At 49.8% G+C, this 19,019-nt stretch overlaps 1 protein-coding gene across 4 annotated transcripts in view; it reads left to right on the plus strand.

Annotated features, from left to right (window-relative positions):
• Window positions 1-19,019, plus strand: part of Efr3b (EFR3 homolog B) — an 82,595-nt gene that overhangs the window by 43,077 nt on the left and 20,499 nt on the right. For all 4 annotated transcript variants that reach the window (XM_076832832.2, XM_077105153.1, XM_077105154.1 and 1 more), the window contains exons 5-6: window positions 10,724-10,845; window positions 17,635-17,784. In XM_076832832.2, coding sequence (XP_076688947.1) covers window positions 10,724-10,845; window positions 17,635-17,784 — 272 coding nt within the window. The remainder of the gene's footprint in view (window positions 1-10,723; window positions 10,846-17,634; window positions 17,785-19,019) is intronic.

Below are 19,019 nucleotides of genomic sequence, written 5' to 3' on the forward strand. Positions count from 1 at the left end.
GGCCCCCCAGAGATAAAAACATAGATCAAAACAGACCAGACGTTCCTTAAAGGAAACTCAGGGTTCTCATAACCCAGGATCCCAAAGGGCATCTTATGAAAGCTGGTCCAGGTTATATAGAGTAAACTGATACCCACAGGACGAAGGCACCAGAGAAGTGGCAAAGCCCTGGGCTCCTGACTCCCTTCTGCCCTTTCTCAGCTTGCTTTCGTGGGCCTCCGTCTTTCTGTCCACACCACCAGCAGGTTGTGCTTGGTCTCTGCAGGCCCTGCCGGGGCTGGTCTCAGTACAAGTGCTGCTCTTGTGGGAGGTTATGATTTGTGAGACAACAGCTATCAGAGAACCCTGGGTCATTCTGTGTATGGATACATTCTTGAATGTTCTGGACGCTTTCTTTAATTACTGGCCTTCTTGCCTCGTCCCTCCCTCCAGGGCCTGCTTTGAGCTGCAGGTCTTCAAGCAGCTTAGATATGACTGTCTTCCAGGTCTGGGTGGGGCCTTTATCTACCTGCAGAGAGCTGGAGAGAAAGGTGGAAACCTCCTCGTTCCCAGCCTGACACTTGTGATTCTTCTTGTGCTGATCAGGACTTTTTCCTGTTCCACAGAAGCTGGTTTAACACAAAGTATCTTCTAACATCTTTTCCCAGGACCAGGAGTGACAGCCTATTCCCTTCCCTCCCTCTCCCTGGGCGCCAGCTGCCTTTGACGGAGGATTACGTATACAGTAGCTGAGGGCAAAGTCCTTTGTCAGGTTGCCCTGGCAACAGCTTCAGATACTGTTTTAGTTGTCTTGTTCAAGATAACTACAGTCTTCAAGGGAACATCTAAATGGAAAATAAACTAGCCATGGTGCATGGCACATGTGGCTGCCATGAGCACAGGTGGCTGCCAGCTCTCATTTTTCCCATGGCAAATCCTAGCCCAGGGTAGGGGTTTGATTCACTAGAGCCTTGAAAATTCAGAGTCCTGTGAAGGAAGGTGGAGGATGGTGGGGGCTATTCTAAGTCAACCAGGGAAACATGGCCCTAGATTCACACCCCAACCTGGAGGCAGCCTTTCCTCCTAGTGGCCTTGTCTCTAACCAGGGACCTTCTGGAGCCTTCCTGAGAAGAGTATTCTTTGACTTTTCTTCATTTTAGACTTGCCAGCATGCTAATCTTTAACATAAGCTTGGAAAGTTTAGCCTTCGAGGATCACAAAGGTCTTCCGGGATTTGCAGAAATAACAGAAGTGGAGGGAAGAGAAATAGAAGGCTCTGGGCCCTTTCCTCCTCCTTCACCAGGCCCTAAATGCCTTTAAACTATTTTTTTTTTTATTTAGATAAGCAGTTTTGCTACTAAGAAAAGAAAAAGAAGAGAGAGAAAGAAAAAGGAAAAAAAAATGAACCCATCTAACCCTTCATTTTGCTGGGTTTCTCTGCCTGGAAAGGGAGGTCCAGAGAAGTCAAGTAACTTTTTGTGCTTGTACAGCTAGCTTCAGCTGGTGAGTTGTTCAGCCCCTGTATCCTCTGAAGAATTGGAGACTCTGCAAGGCCAGAGGCCTATTGCCACATCCCACCCAGTGTGGGGTTCTCTCCCCACAGCTCAAGCCTCGGCACCCAGCCCCTGGGCGATGTTCCCTGGGACCAGTCTCCGTGCGCCACGAGGAGGCCCGTGGTCTTGAGGGTGAGAAGTTGAGGATATGCCTCCCCCTACACCAGCTCTACCTCCCTGTAGCTTCTTCCTCAGACCTGGTCTAGCTGCCTCAATCAGCTCAAAACAAACCTCCCGCCTTGGGCTGGGGCTGGGGCTCAGCAGTAGCGCACTTGCCCAGCATGTGTGAGGCGCTGGGTTTGACTCTACCCATTTCAAGGTCCCCGAACCTGACCAATGACAATCTCCTGGAGGGTTTGGGAAACCTACAGATTCCCACTTCTCTACCATACTTCTTGGGGGTGCTGGGTGCTGCACCAAGGATGGTGACAGGAGGCACAAGCTGTGGTGTCCCCCTCTTGTGTGATCGGGGTTAGGGTGGCAGCAGCCTTCCTCTCCACTGGGAAAGAACATTCTGCCCTTGCAGCTAGAAATCTATAGGAACCCTGCAAGTCACGCACCTTCCTCCTGATGCCTTTCTCCTTCGGGGCTCTTCTCCTCTGCACCCTTCTTCACACGCCTCTGACTTCCGTGGTCATCATCCTGACTCTCCCACTTGGCTCGTCCTTCTTAGGAGGCTGGGTGAACTTCCCACCATGATGTCTGTATCCTAATCCCTGGACAATCTTAGTGACAAAAGGGACCTTGCAGATGTGGTCAAGCTGAGGAGCTTGAGGTGGGGAGAATGTCTTGGACTGACCAGGCGGGCCTGATGTAATCACAGGGTCATTATAGGAGGGACACAGGAGGATTGGTCAGACAGGGGTGATGTGCTGACGGAAGCAGAGTGACAGAGGGAGATTGAAGCTGCTGTGCTGTGGCCTTGAACATGGAGAAGGGTTGAGGCCCGGGAAGGGTGTGAGTGACGCCCCTGAGGTGCCCGTGGTCTCCGAGGCTCTGCACCCCACCACCTTCTCACCCTGGATGCTCCCCTTGGAAAAGTCCTCAACTCTGTGGTTTTAATTATCATCTGTAGACTAGAAACGGTCCCGTCTCCAATGCCCATCAGCCTTTCTGGAGACCAACTTCCTGGAGGCAGGTTCCAGGGGATCTGGTGGCTCAGAACTGCAAGACCAGGAATGCTTAAGTCAGGGGGCTCAGCAACAGAACAGGGGTGCAGAGGCAGCCGGTGCGTCCCCAGGTCTCAACTTCCTGAGTGCAGGCCCTGTGGGGCCACTCAGGGACAGAGGGGCTGGCTTCTCACAGGCAGCAAGGACAAGAGAGTGTCCCCAGAGTTCTTGGAACCGTGGCTGGTTTTGCAAAGATTCTTGAAGGAGGGATGGCGTAACGTGAGTGGTCAGGAGAGCATGTCCTTGGGTGTAGGGAATTTCCACGTCTTGGCTGGCGATCAGGACGTTGGCAGGACGCGGTCAAGTTACTAGGGACTATTCTCTGGCTGTAGTGAAAGCTGCTTAGGGAGTTGCTCTAAAGGAGGACAGTGAGAAGAAAGGGGCAGGCGGCATGCAAGTCCAACCATGTGGTTTGCAAGATTTGCTTTCCAGCTAGGATTTGTCTTCTGAAACCAAGAGGGAGGTCCCATTTACCCTTCGGTAAGAAAACACACCAAAAAAGCCTGCCAGCCTCTCCCTCTCTTTCCTAGCTGTTGTTGACAGCTGGAGGTTGTTTGGCTCAGAGGGCCCATCTCTAGGAGAGGGAAAGGCGAACTCTGCTTAGAGACACTTGGTTGGTGCCAAAGTGAGGCCACGCAGCTCCGTTTCCCTTTTTCAGGCCAGGGGAGAGCTGTGTGTGCAGTGTCAATATTTGGAGTTTGCTTTCTCTTTTTTAACGAGGCCCTTAGTAACCCTCAGCTTTCACACAACTGTGGCTCCTGTGGCCAGTACCGGAGGGTGGGTGATCGGCTCCAGCGAGCTTGGCACCCTTTGTTGTATATCAAGAGCTGAAACTTTGATCTTGAAAGAGTGACCCTAGCCGTGCCCATGGCCTTTGAAAAGTCACATGTTCAATATCTTCAGTTTGTTGCTATGGAGACCTTCCTCATCATTGCTCTATCTTAAAAATAAATAAATAAAACAAAAACCCAACTTTATTCTCCCATGATTTCATGCATTAGGCAACTAGCATTTAAATAAAAGCCATTGGTAAAGTGTGAATGAGCAATGGTAGAGGTGAAGCAGATAGGAAGTCCCTGCTGCCTCATGCATTTAGAAAAATAGTGACCAGTCGGTCACACAGGTGAAGCCCAGTGAAAACTCAGGACAGCCAGTCAAAGATGCACCAGGGGAGGCAACCGTGAGGGTGATAGGCAGGGCTGATAGAAGCTCTGTCATGTCAGGCAGAAAAAGTGGGTGCTTATGTGACCCTTGTTTTACAGATGGGGACATTTGAGGCTCAGGGAGCTTTATTGCTTGCCCCAGATCATCCTCCTGATAAACAGTTGGGGTTCAAACACGTAGTCGGATTCCAAGACCCATTTCAAAACTGTGTCATGGAAGACAGATGAAGGCCTGACTTACTGGAAAGCCCAAGAGTCCCAACAACGTCTGAGCCAGGTTGGGGCCCCTTTCCCAGGTAGAATCCCACAGGGCACAGGGCTCCTTGACCAGGGTCCCTTGAAGTGCCCCTGTCAGAACCTCTAAAGCATGATCACCAAAATATCCCACTTGGTCCCTGTGTCAACCCCTGGAAGACTCAGGAGCAGCGTGGGGTGGGCTGTTTGGAGCTGCCCCACAGTGACACGGGCCAGTGCTCCCTGCAGGTAGTCCATCTGGGTTGATGTGTCTGGCTTTGTGCTTATAGGCTCATGGGGAAGCTCCTCCCATCAATCATCAAGCCAAGGGGTCCCCAGGGTGCTCACAGAGCCTGGTGCCAACAAGGTCAGCCCTGTTTCCACCCTTAATGCTATAAGTGGGGGATTGAACTCAGGGGCACTCAACCACTGAGCCACATCCCCAGCCCTGTTTTGTATTTTATTTAGAGACAGGATCTCATGGAGTTGCTTAGCACCTTGCTTTTGCTGAGGCTGGCTTTGAACTCGCTCAGCCTCCTGGGCTGCTGGGATTACAGGCTTGCACCCAGCCACACACTCTCTTTATAGGAGGTTCAGGACTGGTGGTAAGTGCAGTTGCACCAGACCCCATAACACAGCGGGAGCTCTGGCAGAACAAGGGAATGGAATGGTCAACAGCCTGAGCCCCAAAGCTGCAGCCTCCCAGGCAATACTGGGCCCTGGAGTGGAGGACACTGTCATCCAGAGAAGGAGCTGTAGTGCAGTCTCCCAGACAATCTAGTTTCAACCCTAGTTCTCTCCTTCTAAGGAGATGGCTTACAACCTTCACTGACCTTCACTGCCAAGGACACACTTCCCCAGGTTTTCCCAGTGTGCTGCTTGTCCCAGCCAGCCTGGGAACGTGTCTATAGCTATAGGTCCAGCTCACGCCAGGGCTGTAGAACCCCTGCCTCGTAATCTCCAGGGTAAGAGGTAGGGGAGGCTTAAGAAGGCAGATACCTAAGCCCTATCCTCATAGTCTTGTTCAACAGAACTGGGTGGCTCAGAAATCTGCATTTTAAAGAAACTCCCCAGTTAGTTTTGATGTACATTAAAATTCAAAAGGCAAAGAGCATGGAACCCGGTGTTAGAATTCCTGAATCTGAGTCCCAGCGCCACGCAGTGCGAGCTGGCTGAGCTGCAGCAATAATACCTTCCGCTCTCTTCAAGCCTCGATTTCCTATTTCTACAACGGGAGCAATTTATGACCTGCTGTACTCCCTGAAAGTGGAGCCCCGTAAGAAGCTACGCCCTCATCCTTGGAACCTCTTACCTTGTATTTAAGCAGGGGCTTTGCAGATAGGATTAAATTAAGGATCTTGGCATTGGGAGGCTATGCGGAATTATCTCAGAGATCTAAATGCAGTCCCAAGCATGTTTTTAAGAGAAGCAGAGGGACATTTGACACTCAGAAGAGAGGACCGTGTGAAGACATAGGTAGACACGATGCAGCTAGAAGGAACTAACATAGGTATAAACAGCAAGTCCATGGAAGCATTTGATGTATGGTTCTTAGAGCATATAGGTCAACTGCATGTGCATGTGGCTGACATCACCCCTGGCATTAAGTATGCAGCACAGAAGCAGGGTGCAGTGGTGCACACCTATAATCCCAGCTGCTTAGGAAGCTGAGGGAGGAGGATCAGGAGTTCAAGGCCAGCCTCAGCAATTTAGTGAGACCCCAGTTCAAAAAGAAAGAAGAAAAGATGGAGCGCTGAGCCTGGTGTGTTTGTTCCTGACAGAAACACCTGTCTATGAATAGTTTCTTCAAGAACTTGTGCTCTTGGTGCCTTGTGAGTATTTGAAGGCTTCCAACAGAAAAAGGCCTGGGTTAAACTAAAGCAAACCTTACTACAATATATTTGAAATTTAGCTTTCCAGGCAAGTGGGGTGGGACAATGAGTGCTCCTGGGCATATTCAGAATGGAATGCTGTTGATCTGTAAGTGGCGTCTGGAGTGTGTTTGTACCTCGCCCAGCAAACACTGCTATTCAATGATTGTGCAGTGCTGGCTCCTGCAGGGGCCCTACAAAGCTTAGCCCCTAAGAAGAAGAACCTTGTTAATAATATGCATTGAATTCACACCATTTCTGTTGTTCAGTGCTCAGGGAGCTTTTCTGAATCTTCTTATTTTATTTACATGTTAAAGCCTGGTCTTGCTGGAGCCCCCTCCTGCCCCCCAGGGCCAGGCTCTGCTCTACCCTGTTGCACCAGGTGGTTTCCAGTCCCAGAATGGTGCGTCAGGGGGCTTGGCCGCCATCATACTACTCCCCCTGCCCATCGTCCCTACGATTGTGCCCACCTTTCAGTACAGGTCAGTGAGGGGTGGCTGTCACCTGTTAGCTCTCTCCACACCCCGCAGTGTCACATTGGAGGTGGGTTGCCCAAGACAGTCCATGCTGCCCATCTGGGCTCCTGGTTTGGAGCCATGAAGAATGACAAGATTCAAATCACATCTGAGCCCAGCCCAGAGCTGATGGAGCTGGCCATAGATGACCGTTGCTCCAGGACTATTTCCTAAGCATCCCTTGGTCACTCTGCATATGCCCCCTCCTTCCTAGCCAGCCTATGACATAGGTCCCAGGTCCCCACGGTACAGGTGAGGAGCAGAACTCAGAAGTTACACAGCCTCTGTCCAGTCACACAGGTGACTAGAGGCAGAGCGGGAGATGGGTGTCGGAGCCTGTGTGGGTGGAGTCCTGTCTACTTGCATGGAACCAACAGCAGGCCAAAGTGAACACTGAAAAAGATACAAAACGAAGTTTCCAGGAGGAAGAGCAAGAAGAGTCCAACTCCAAGGACAAATAGAGTCCCAGGAGGAAAGAAAGCAGGGCTTTTCCCCGTGCAGTTAGCCGCGTGGCTGGTCAGGTTAGGAGTCACTAGGGAAGGCCATCTGGGCTTTTAGAAAAGGAAATCCTGTGCATGCGTCCTGCCCTGCATTAGCCCAGGGTTGTCGCGGAATTTTCAATTTTTTTTAAAAAGTGGATTTCAATTAAAAAAATCTAAAACTCATAGCCAAAGAGTAACTGTTAAGTTGAAATACTTGGAGCCTGGACGGCAGGACAGACACTGGACATGCTTGTCCTGCTGCAGCTCCACAGCACCTTGAAGAAGAGGAGAGTCAAAGCTGAGTGTGGAGGGGACTTGATGTCACAGTTCCACCAAGATGGGGAGCACCTCTAGGAGGAGTGAGGTGGAGAGGAGGTCAGGCTGCCCATCAGTGACCGGTGCCTACAGAGGCTCTCCATATGGGCTGTGGACTGTCCCAGGGAGACCCCAGACTGACTCCGTGTGACTAAAGTTGGGGGCAGAATCCCCAAGTCCCCCACTGATTTCTCTACCTGCCGGGTTTGAAGACAGGTGTCCTCGATCCTCCAGCCGCATCCTGGCTGTGCCTCACCTCTTAGTCAGCCAAAGGACTCTGGGAGGATGAGGTCATCTCCTCATGCTCCTTTTGCTCCTCCCTAAGAATACTGCACCCCCCCCCCAAAGCAACTCTCCTGGGCCCTTTGGGCCTGAAGGGCTACTGGAAGCAGAGGGCAGGGATGAAAGACAGGAGAGGTTCATGCCCTTTGGTCAGCCCCTCCCCAGGTCCCCTCTCTCATCCCTGGCAACCACTCTGCTTCATGAGGTTGACTATTTCAGATTCCACATAGAAGTGAGATTGTGCCGTATTTGTGCCTGTCTGGTTTGTGTCACTTAGTATAATATCTTCCCTGTTTATCCATGCTGTCAAAAATGGCAGGATCGCCTTCCTTCTTTTATTTTATTTTGTCTTAGATCTTTAGTTTATTTATAATGGTGCTGAGAATTGAACCCAGAGTCTTACATATGCCAGACAAGTGTGCTACCGCTGAGCCCTAGCCTCAGCCCAGGATCTCCTTCTCTCTCTCTCTCTCTCTCTCTCTCTCTCTCTCTCTCTCTCTCTCTCTCTCTCTCTCTCTCTCCCTCTCTCTCTGGTGTGCACATATACTACATTTTCTTTATTCATTCATCTGTCATTAGATATTTAGGTTATTTCTTAAATATTTTCACAGAAAGAAAATAGGAAGGAAGGGAGGGAGGCATTGAGGGAAAGAGGGAAGGAAGGGGGCAGAAGGGAAGGAGAAGGAGAGAAAGTGGTCACTAAGGTAAGTGGTGCATTAATCAGCTTGACCGTGGTGATTATGTCAATGTGTGTATACATTAAAACATCAGGTATGCCTTGGGGCTGGAGAGGTAGCTCAGCCCTGTAAAACAAAACATTAAATATACCTTTAAAAAAGGGTGTTCCTGCTGGAGAGGCCGAGGTTGGACAGCTGTGTGGTGAGACCTCAGGCCTGGGGCTGCTTTTATGGGTCTGTCTCTTTGTCTGTGAAATGAAAAGAATAATCTCTCTCTAACTTAGAGAGTTGTTTTAAGAAATAAAATAAAAGAGATGATGTAGGTAAAATGCTTAGGGCAGCTCCTGACAATCTATAAGTTTTAAACTCCCAAACCAGTGAACATGAAATTTGATCACGCATTCTACTGGTGTATTCTTGAGACTACATCGTCACCACACAGTGGGGACCAAGTCTTAATTTGACTCTTTTTCCTCCCTTTATTATTGTCCTCTTTTTAATTTTTTTTTTCTAAAATGTGTGCACCTTCCACCCACAGGAAGTCTGACTTTTAAGCTGCCTCATCATATTTGAAGTAGACAGAGCATAAAAGCCTTAAAATAAAGAACACTAGTGAAGCCTGGGCTGCTTATTTTACACATGGGAAAACCAAAATTTGAAAAGAAGTTAAATGTCCCAAAGTTCCCACTTCCAGTTAAGAGATAGACAGACCTGCAGTTAGAACCCTTGAGAGAGGCATGTCCCCTTGGTATGAATGGACACCCTAACTGGGCCAGCCTTTGGCTGTGAGTGGGGTCACCTGGGAACATCTTGTCAGTGGTTTACAGCACAGATGCACTCGAACTTACCTTCAGCCAAACCCAACTCAGCCTTGGTATTTGCCAAGTCTGTGGCCTAACCTAGGGGATCAGGAGGCCGTGCAGTCTAGGGGACCTTCTTTCTGGAGCTCTGGAACCTCCATAGGACCACCGGTGCTGTGATCACATGGATTATCAGGTTGTTCTTCTGCATCCCCACATCAATAATGCAGCCTTGTCATTTGTATTTATTGCTAATATCGGAACACTCATTCTCAGGTATGCATTTTAGATGTAGCTTAGAAGGAGGGGATCCCCTTATCTGCATGTTGAAAGTCAGCAGGAAATAACTGTACATTTACCACTGCAAGAACAAACATTATAACAGATGAGTGATGTTCATGGAAGTTGCTCCTTTTCATTCAGGAAAAAGGTAACAACTTTTTTTCTTATGGCAGCAGGGGATATTGCTAAGCAAGCACTCTACTACTTAGCAATATCCCTTCCCTTTATTTAAAATTTTACATTGAGATAGGATCTCACTAAGTTGTCCAGGCTGCCTCCAACTTACAATCCTCCTGCCCCAGCTTCCAAGTATCTGGGATTACAGGTGTGTGCCATTGCACCCAGGTTAACAACTTTGAAGTAGTTAAATAAGCATACAAACTGACAATAAACAGTTAATATTGTGTAAGTGCATTACGTAGATACTTTTAGGAAAAACAGTACATTGTTTATTGACCGAAAAAAAGTGGAAAAAAATAAATAATAATACGTGGCAAAATAATGGAGAATATAATTTATTGTAAATCTAATCTTTTTAAATTTATTTTTTAGTTGTAGATGGACACAATATCTTTATTTATTTTTTTGTGGTGCTGAGGATCAAACCCAGTGCCTCACATGTATTAGGCAAGCACTCTACCCCTGAGCTATAGCCCTAGCCCCTATAAATCTAATCTTTTTAGAGATGTTTGGGGCACTAAATTTCTAGCATTAAACAAAATAACTTGTAAGAATTATATTAAATTTTTCATAATTTACCTCCATTTAGTCCATGATACTTGCTTCTCTGCAGGGCTCAGTTGAAATTAACTTCCTATTTAGAATTGTAAATGTGCAGCACAGGAGAATCCAGCCGATCAAGATTTACTAAACTGAGAATGGAAAACTTTAAACATTTACTCAGATTTTCAAAAATAAAATGTAACTGCATTTTAACATCAGATTTCCAATTTTGCTTTTGCCCCCCACCCCCACCACCACCACCCCCCGACCCCACCCACCCCGTCACTGGTGCTGTGTACCTTAACCCCGACTTGGGCTCAGTGTCAGGATCATGCCTGACAGCCTGTCAGCCCCTATGGGAGAGCATTTTCTTTATTCATTCATCTGACATTAGATATTTAGGTTATTTCTTAAATATTTTCACAGAAAGAAAATAGGAAGGGAGGGAGGGAGGCCCCCTGGGGAAGACCCAAGCAGTGTCACTGTTTCCAGCCCTGTAGACAGGAACCCTGAGCAGGACTGCAGCGGATCCCCCAGGTGTGCTCCACGGTGCTCCTCTCAGCAGCCGGTCCCCAAGGCGGGGTCCATGGCTCACCATACAGCGGGGTCTGGGGATACCCAGCAGTGAGGGGCGGGGCTGTCCCCTCTCACCCGTGTTCTCTCCCTCTGTTCCGCTAGTTTGTGAAGTTTGCCAACATCGAGGAGGACACCCCATCCTACCACCGGAGCTACGACTTCTTTGTGTCCCGATTCAGTGAAATGTGCCACTCCAGCCACGATGACATGGAAATCAAGACCAAGTGAGTGCAGAGGGCCAGGGGCTGCTGGGCCCCGGCAGAAGCATCCAGGGTGCTGGGGAGCTTCCGGGGGGTCTGCTTGGCAGCTTTCTTTGCCTTTCCTTGTGCTCTGGTGTCACTGGGAGGAAAGAGGACCTGGCTGGACCGTAGGTGGGCAGGTGGGCAGCACCGAGCTTCTACCACTTGGTTCTGAAGGAAAAACCTACTGGGCCAGCAAACAGGGCTGAAAAGAAGATAACGGTCCTTGAGCCCCATTTGAGAGAACAGAACATCCCTTCCAGCGCTCCTTTGTTCAGAGCACATGCTTTTATATACTCTCGAAGCAGCCTGCCCATTGTCCAGCCGCATCTGTGCCCACAACAGAGGCCCAAGTCCACTCCACTGCCTGGATACCCCATGCCCTCACTTCCCTCCAGGGACACCCTGCCCCAGGGCTGGCTCACCACTTCTGCTCTGTCCAGCCTTTGCTCGCTGTGCTCTGTGGGGAAGCCTGTCCCCAGCCTGCCACAGGCCTGCTCCCCTCCCCACACCCTGCTCTGGTCCCCCCCAGTGCTCATGCCCTTTTGACACGTTTCTTAGTTTCTTTACTATGTGTCTTATTTGCTGTCCGTCTCTCCTACTGGAACGTAAGCTCTAGAGGACAGGAGTCCTTTGGTTCACTGATGCCATCCAAATGCTATACGGTGCCCCAGAGCAGCAGACATTGCATATGTATTTGTTGAGTGGATAGCTGAGTGCGTGGATGCGGTCAGATAGACATTTTTTTTATATATATACTGGCAATTGAACTCAGGGTCACTGTACAACTGAGCTACATCTGCAGCCCTTTGTACTTTTTGTTTTGAGACAAGGGCTCATTGAGTTGTTGAGGCTGGCCTCAAACTCATGATCCTCCTGCCTCAGCCTCTGGAGTTGCTGGGATTACAGGCATGTGCCACCCCAGCTCAAATTACAAAATACACATGTATGTCCATGTACCCAAATTTATAGTCTCACAGAAAGATATTCATTGACACAGAAGTGAAACATCTCAAATAAAATCACAAAGAAACTAAAATAAATGATGCTGACATGGGTATTTAAAGAGTAGCCTTGGGGCTGGGGTTGTGGCTCAGTGGCAGAGCGCTTGCCTAGCATGTGTGAGGCACTGGTTAGGATTCTCGGCACCACATAAAAATGAATAAAAGTATTATGTCCATCTACCACTAAAAACATAAATGAAGTGTGACCTACAGTCAGGCTGATGAATCAGTACATGTGTGGCAGAGCAGTGAATGGGTATTTTGTGGCAAGTATACTCCTTGGAACTGTAGGTGCAGAAGAATGATAGGTGGCTATCCACAGAGCATGTTATTAGCTCCTGAAGACTGTGTGACACTGGAGGGGACAGGAGAAGGGGGAAGGGGAAGGCCAGCGCTCATAGCAACCAGAGCTGTGGGGGGCTGGGGGCGTCCGCGGCTGGGGCTGAAGGGGTCACATGGCCAGTGTGCCAGGAGGAGGCTGATTCTCAGTTGGTGGTTCCTTTGACATGGTAGCACCTTAGAAGGGTCCCAAGTGTCACTTAACTGAGTATGCCCCCTTATGACAGCTAATGGTCTGGGTTGGAAGGACAGGAACCCCGCCCCTCTAGCTGTTGGAGACAACGTGAAGAGTCCCAGGCAGGCCCCAGAATGACCACAGCGTAGCTTCTGGACCTTCTCGGTCCCGCAGTCTTCTCTTGACCAACCAGGCACGGACTCCCTGGGCTGTGCTGCCCAGTGCCTCTGAGGCAAGCAGGGGTACAGGAGGGGGAGCCCCACTTCCTGAGTAGCCCCTGAACTCCCAACAGCTATGAAAAGGCAGAAGAGGCTGGAGCAGCTGGAGTGTAACTTGGGGTAAGGGCACTTGCCTGGCACCTTGTGACGCTGTAGGTTTGTCCCCAATACTGCAAAAGCAAAGCAAGGCTACAGAGCAGGTGATGGGAAGGCGGAAGACAGGAAGTTTGACTGTCACTGTACCCACAGACTGGAGCCTGTCACCGGACAGGTGCTGACCACTGGAGCAGGCCAAGCTATGGGGTGTGGGAGGAAGTTCAGGGACGCTGCTCAGGCTGCTGCACTCGCGCAGGCAGGGTCAGCACTGAGCTCCACAACACGGGGAGCCTCCTGAGCATCAGAGGAAGGCCACTGGGGGTTTCCACTGGATGCTGGACAGTGCCATTAGCACCCACAGACTGGAGCCTGTCACCCATGACAGAAAGGCCACTGGATAAGAATGGGGGGATCCTCTGGCCTGCATCGTCTTCCTTCATCTCTTTCCTGGGCCCTCCCTGTGTCCCTTTTCCTGCTCATTCTCAGTCCTGAGTGGCAGTGGCAAGGTCCTCTTGGGTGGGACAAATGAGTCCTGCACATTTTTTTAAGTATTGTACAAATTTTAATTTCTAAGCAAGTCAATATCAGCCTCCATAACCCACTGAACCCAAAAGCGTCTGTAGCCCTTTCTTATTATGAAAGTGGAAAAGGTTTTGGAAGCCCAAGAGGGAGTGGACCATGGGGGTTATCCCCAGGCGTGAATGGGCCATTTCTTGCTCTGACCTCACAAGGAGCCATTGAGGGCATTTCAAACACTGAGTACAGCAGAGGCTGGCTGCGGCTGGGTTTTTGTCCCTAAGTGTAGGAAGCATTTGGTGGCCACCTGTCAGACTCTTAGATAGTTAGTGCGTTTAGTGGTTGGTGGTTGTGGTCTTTGGATGTTGGTTTTTTGATTTGGGGTTTTTATTTTGCTTGGTTCTGGGTTTTGTTTTTTTTCAGCTAGCATCCTTAGCTGAGGATATGCAGTAAGAGTAGTCAGAGTAACGTAGCTGTAGGCACCACTCCCGCAAGGAGACCACCTACACGGACCATCGTCGGGTCCTGGGGACCACCTGGCAGGATGGTTTGGCCCGACTGAATTAGCCTGCTGTCTCCTCCCTGGGACAGAGGTGGTGGTGAAAGTCCTGTGGAGCGGAACATCCCTGCCTATCTGAACTGGATACGATGATGGCCACGGAACACCAAAATGTGATCCAGCTCTTTCAGGGCCTTGAGACCATTGAAAATATCTACATCGTCATGGAGTATGCAGGTGGGGGACAGCGACAGCACCCCATCCCAGAGCCCAGTGGCATGCAGAGAGAAAGAGGGGGCCTGGAGACTGTTGGGGCAGATTGTGTCATGTGCTACGGCCACAAGAAGGGAATCACGAACCTAGGCCTGAAGGCAGGGTCATCCTGGCAGACGCCAGAGGCAACATCAAACTCCTCAACTTTGGCCCGAGCACCAGGTTCGCGGTGGGGCAGAAGCTGAACGAGATCTGGGGCGCTCTCCTGTACGTTGCCCCCGAAGTCATCCACTGGAATGAATATGAGGGCAGCCACCCCCACCCATGGGCATCTGGAGCTTGGATGTCATTCTATATTTTATGGTCACAGGGGGACGCCCAATTGTGGTGACCACTGCTAAGCAGCTAAAGAAGCAGATTGTGCAGTCCAGATACTACCTTCCCCCACACATTTCCAAGACACACAGAACCTCGTCAATCAAACACTAATGGTGGACTCCACACAGAGGCCCGCAGCAGAGCAGATAATGGGGCACCTGGGTGAGGAATATTCACCCAATCATTCTAGAGAGCCACTCCCCAAACACTCAGACCCCCTAATTATGAAAACCATGCTTGACATGGGTTTCGATTATGACCCCTATAATTCCTGGTTTTCCCTGGCAAATAGAAAATAGGAAAAGGTGATAGCTATGTATCTGATACTTCAGCGCCAGATAACCCGGGGAGCCAGCTGCAAGTTCCAGATGAAGTGAGTCGGGGGATCAGGCCAGGCCCAGTGGATCTTTCCAATGTCTGCCCAAAGAAGAGTACTAGTGAACCAGCCCTTCCCACCTCCCCTTGCCCTGTGAGCACAGCTACTGAGGAAGCCGAGGGCAGAAGGGCGGCGGAAGTGCCAGCTTGCCTACCATTCATCTCTGCTTCCTGTGTGCGAGGACCCCTCCTCCCAGCATGACCCTGTGTCCCCCAGGACCATCCTCAGTAGGTGAGTCACAGCAGAAGGTGGCACAGCCTCCCAAGGTACCTCCACAGGGCAATCCCATGACAACAGCAAGGACTGGAAAGGAGTCTCTAGGAGGACTGCCACATCCATTCAACAACTGTGGTGTCGCGTGCCATGCTTTTTGCAGGCCGGCATTCAGAAAAAGAAGTGGTTCCAATGAAAATGCAGAGCTGAGGCCGACAACACCAGTGGGCATCCAGAAGACCCTGAGCTCTGTGGATCCTGACATCATGGCACGGGTATCGGTCGGGCATGGCCTCAAACAGCTGCAGGAGCCAGGTTGTGCCAACGGGCTCGGGCTTCTCGGCACAGATTCTAGCCAGGAGCGCATTTGGATCCACCAGGAGTCTCCTCTGCCCCCTCCTGCAAGAGACATCAGACACTCCTTTCCCTGGGACACTTCCCCTGTCCTGCTCTCCTCTGTCCTTTCTCCCATGCTTCTGGGATAGCAGAAATGGTTCTTAATACATTTCTGTTTCTCACAAATTGTATAATAAAATTGATGTTACAGCGTCTGGAGTTGTGCCTCAGCGGTAGAGCGCTTGCCTAGCATGCTTGAGGCACTGGGTTCCATCCCTGGCACCACTAAAAAAATAAAAACAAATAAAATAAAGGTACTGTGTTCATCTACAACTTAAATAAAGAGAAGGGGAGACCTCAGGGCAAGAGCAGGAGTCCACTGCCATCTTTCCTCCCCAAGGCCTGGACCACTGGGCCTCCCTCTCCTGTTCATGGTAGACACCCACTTACCTTTAGCCGGTGTAGACAGGACTCATTTTCCTTGAGCCATTGTAGAAGGAGACTCACTCCCCCTGGCCTAGTGTGGATGGAGATGCTCCCTTTGGGCCAGTGTAGACTTGATTGATTGAGCTGGTCGCTTTGGTAGGAGTCCCTTTCCTGGTCTTCAGGCCCCTTCCTGAGTTGTGTGGACAGGGGGAGTGGCAGCTGCTGGAGAAGACACCAAAGTGTTCTGTGGCATCCTGAGTCTGCACGTTTGGGATGGGCTTCTGCCGAGCATTCAGGAGAGCTTTTAACCTGGGGCCAAAAATAGTAAGTGGAATAGGATTTAGTTGGCTCCTTCTCAGGTTTGGACAGCCTCCGGCACAGGGTCTTAAATGGCGGAGGGGGACAGAGCGGCCAAGCGTTTCCCCAGGGAATCCTTGCCTGTGGCCAGCAGCCCTAACAGGTCCTGGGCCCAGGGATCCTGGTGCTGTTAGGCTCCTGCCATCCCACAAAGACTGTCACCAGTAAGTGCCAGGGTTCCACCCTGGCAACTCCACTTAAAACTGAAGTTGAAAATACAACTGGCAACTGATCTACTGGCAACTGATCTTCTGGAGAAATGGCTCAACTCTAATAATCATCAGGTAGATGTGAATCTAGTCCCAGCCACAATCCCCTTCTTTTTTTTTTAATATTTTTTAATTGTAGATGGACACAATATCTTTATTTGTGTGGTACTGAGGATCGAACCCAGTGCCTCACTGGGTTGAGGCGGGCACTGTACCTCCGAGCCACGGCCCCAGCTCCCAGCCACAGTTCCTTAGTACCCTGACAGCTTGCAGCTCACGGTGGAGCTGCGTGTTTGAGTGCCGGCAGGGCTGGAGTTCACTACCACCCACCAAACTAAAGGGTGAGAACTAAAAGAGCTACAGGATGTGAGGACTTTTCAGAGTCATAAAATGAGAGCAGAGGTTTAAAATGAGATCCCCGGTGCTACCAGAGGGACAGTGAGAGGCTGCCACTTGTGCATGGGGGCAGTACTGGGAGCCTTTCGTTTCTTGTGATTCAGAGAGCAATCAAATATTTTATACGACAATGTCCAACATAGCATGATAATAGCAAAATAAATCGGAAATAACTAAGTGCCATATGGGAGCCTACTTTTGAAAGTTCTTATGATAGTCTAACCATTCAACCTATTTATGAAGAATTAATGATATAGGAAAGTGCTTATAACCAAATGTTATATGGAAAAAAAGCCAATACTAATTAACTATGTCATCAGTTCTTAATTATGTTATAAACTATGCATGGAAGAAAGAAAAGATGCCAAAATGCTAACAATGGTGTTGTTAGGGGTGAATTTTTCTTTTTTATAATTAGTATAATTACAACTATTTTTTATAATTAGTATAATTGCAATTATTACTTTATAAACAGGAAAAAATGTTATTTAAAAAAAAAAAAAGGAACTTCAGGGTGAGATAAGTGGGCAGTGAAAAGCACTCCTTTCCACAGGGCCATTACAGCAGGGTCTGGGGATGTGCCAAAAGGTACCCCGCACCGCCCCCCCCCCTTTGTGCTTTACTGGATTTCCTGTCTGGTTTTTTGGTCAGCCTAGTCCCAGCCACAGTTTCTTGGTGCCCTGACAGCCTGCAGTTCAGTGCCTCTCCCTACAGATCCACCTCCCTGCCTCAGGAGTTCTCCCAAGCACCTTGAACTCTCTCTGGAGCAAAGCCACCTGAGTACTACCCAGAGGAATCTGGGATGAAGCTCTGATGGCCGCAGGGCAAGGGCAGTCTGGGAGTCTCCCAGACAAAGCCAGAAGGCGTGGCTTCCTGCACAAGAAACCAGCCTGCAGGTCAGGTCACGTGAGGAACAGCAAGCGGTCTCCCTCTGCCTTAGGATGGAGGAGTGTCCCCTTGACCTTTGAACTGTGCTTCTCAGGGGAGGGGGACTTCAAGGTCCCATTCTACCTTTCCTTGCAGAATCCGGATGTCAGGCATCAAAGGTCTGCAAGGGGTGGTGAGGAAGACAGTGAATGATGAATTGCAGGCCAATATCTGGGACCCGCAGCACATGGACAAGATTGTCCCGTCACTGCTTTTCAATCTGCAGCATGTGGAGGAGGCAGAGAGGTAAGCTGGCCAGCCCCCCAGAGCTGCCTCCCAGGTGACTGGGAAACCCATGGCTTTGTGACTTCTTCTACAGTGAGTCCCAACCCAGCTCCCCAGGAGCCTTGGGTCTGGCATTCTGCCAGGTGCTGTACCCCTTCACCTCTGCAATAATGGAGGAGACAGAGCAATGGCGCTGGGCTCCCTAGGGGTAAGTGTGTGTATAAAAGGACCAAGAGTCACAAGGGACCAAGAGTCAGGTTACTCTTGTCTCTGGAAGCAGCAAGCCAAGGAGGATTAAAATGCCTTTCATGGCTCCAGTTACTGAGGACTTTCCCTTTGGACCTTCCTTCCTCTCTCACTTCCTGATGCTATTTAGGGCCTTAAATCCTGCTGCTTACAGGTGGGGAGGGAGGGGGGACGGGCTAGGGAGTGATGCCAGCCAAATTATATTGTTATATTGTGTGCATGTACGAATATGTAGCAACAAATCCCATAATTATGTACACCTAGACTGCACCAATTTTTTAAAAATGCTGCCTGATCAGCCATAGCCACTCAAAAAAAAAAAAAAAAAAAAAAACAACTTGCAAATAATTGGGTTTTAAACTTGGAGCCCCTAATATGTAATTCATTCCCTTCCCTGCCCCTCATCCCCACAGCCCTGCACCCCTGATATGGAATGGGATGGAGGGAAGGTTTGTGTTGCTGTCCAACATGGCTGTGTGCATGATCCTAGAGAAAGATGTGCACTTGGCTTCTCACTTTCTTGGTGGAGCCTTGGATGCTAGAGGGGCGGGAGAAGTAAGTGTTCCCTCTGGTGGTCATTTCTGGAACAGCCCCTCTCTGAGAGGCTCCCATTGTGATCTCGGGTGGGCTAAGGGTGGGCAGTCGTGGGGCTCCTTGATCTGTCCAGATCTGAGCCTACTCCCTCAGACTTAGGTACCACTGAGTCGGAAGCCAGCTCATGCCCTTCCCCTTCCCTCTCTTCCTTTCCTCTTTCACTCTTCTCTCTCCCTCCCTTCCCTCTCTTCTTATCTCCTCTTTTTTTCCTATTGAAGCCTTAAGTGCATGAGACCCTCGTGGTCCACACCTCACTCAGCCCATGATGCTTAGAACACCCTCCCACAGCCACCCCAACTTCTCCTTAAGGGTTTCCAAAAGAGAACTCTATCCCATCTCCCCCAGTTTCCTTACCCCCTTTAATTTCTGACGGCTATGACATCTCCCTGTTGCCTGGTGCAGCCTGTCAAATGAAT

This window comes from Callospermophilus lateralis, chromosome 14 (genome assembly GCF_048772815.1).
Source record: "Callospermophilus lateralis isolate mCalLat2 chromosome 14, mCalLat2.hap1, whole genome shotgun sequence".
In the NCBI taxonomy this organism is placed as follows: domain Eukaryota; kingdom Metazoa; phylum Chordata; class Mammalia; order Rodentia; family Sciuridae; genus Callospermophilus; species Callospermophilus lateralis.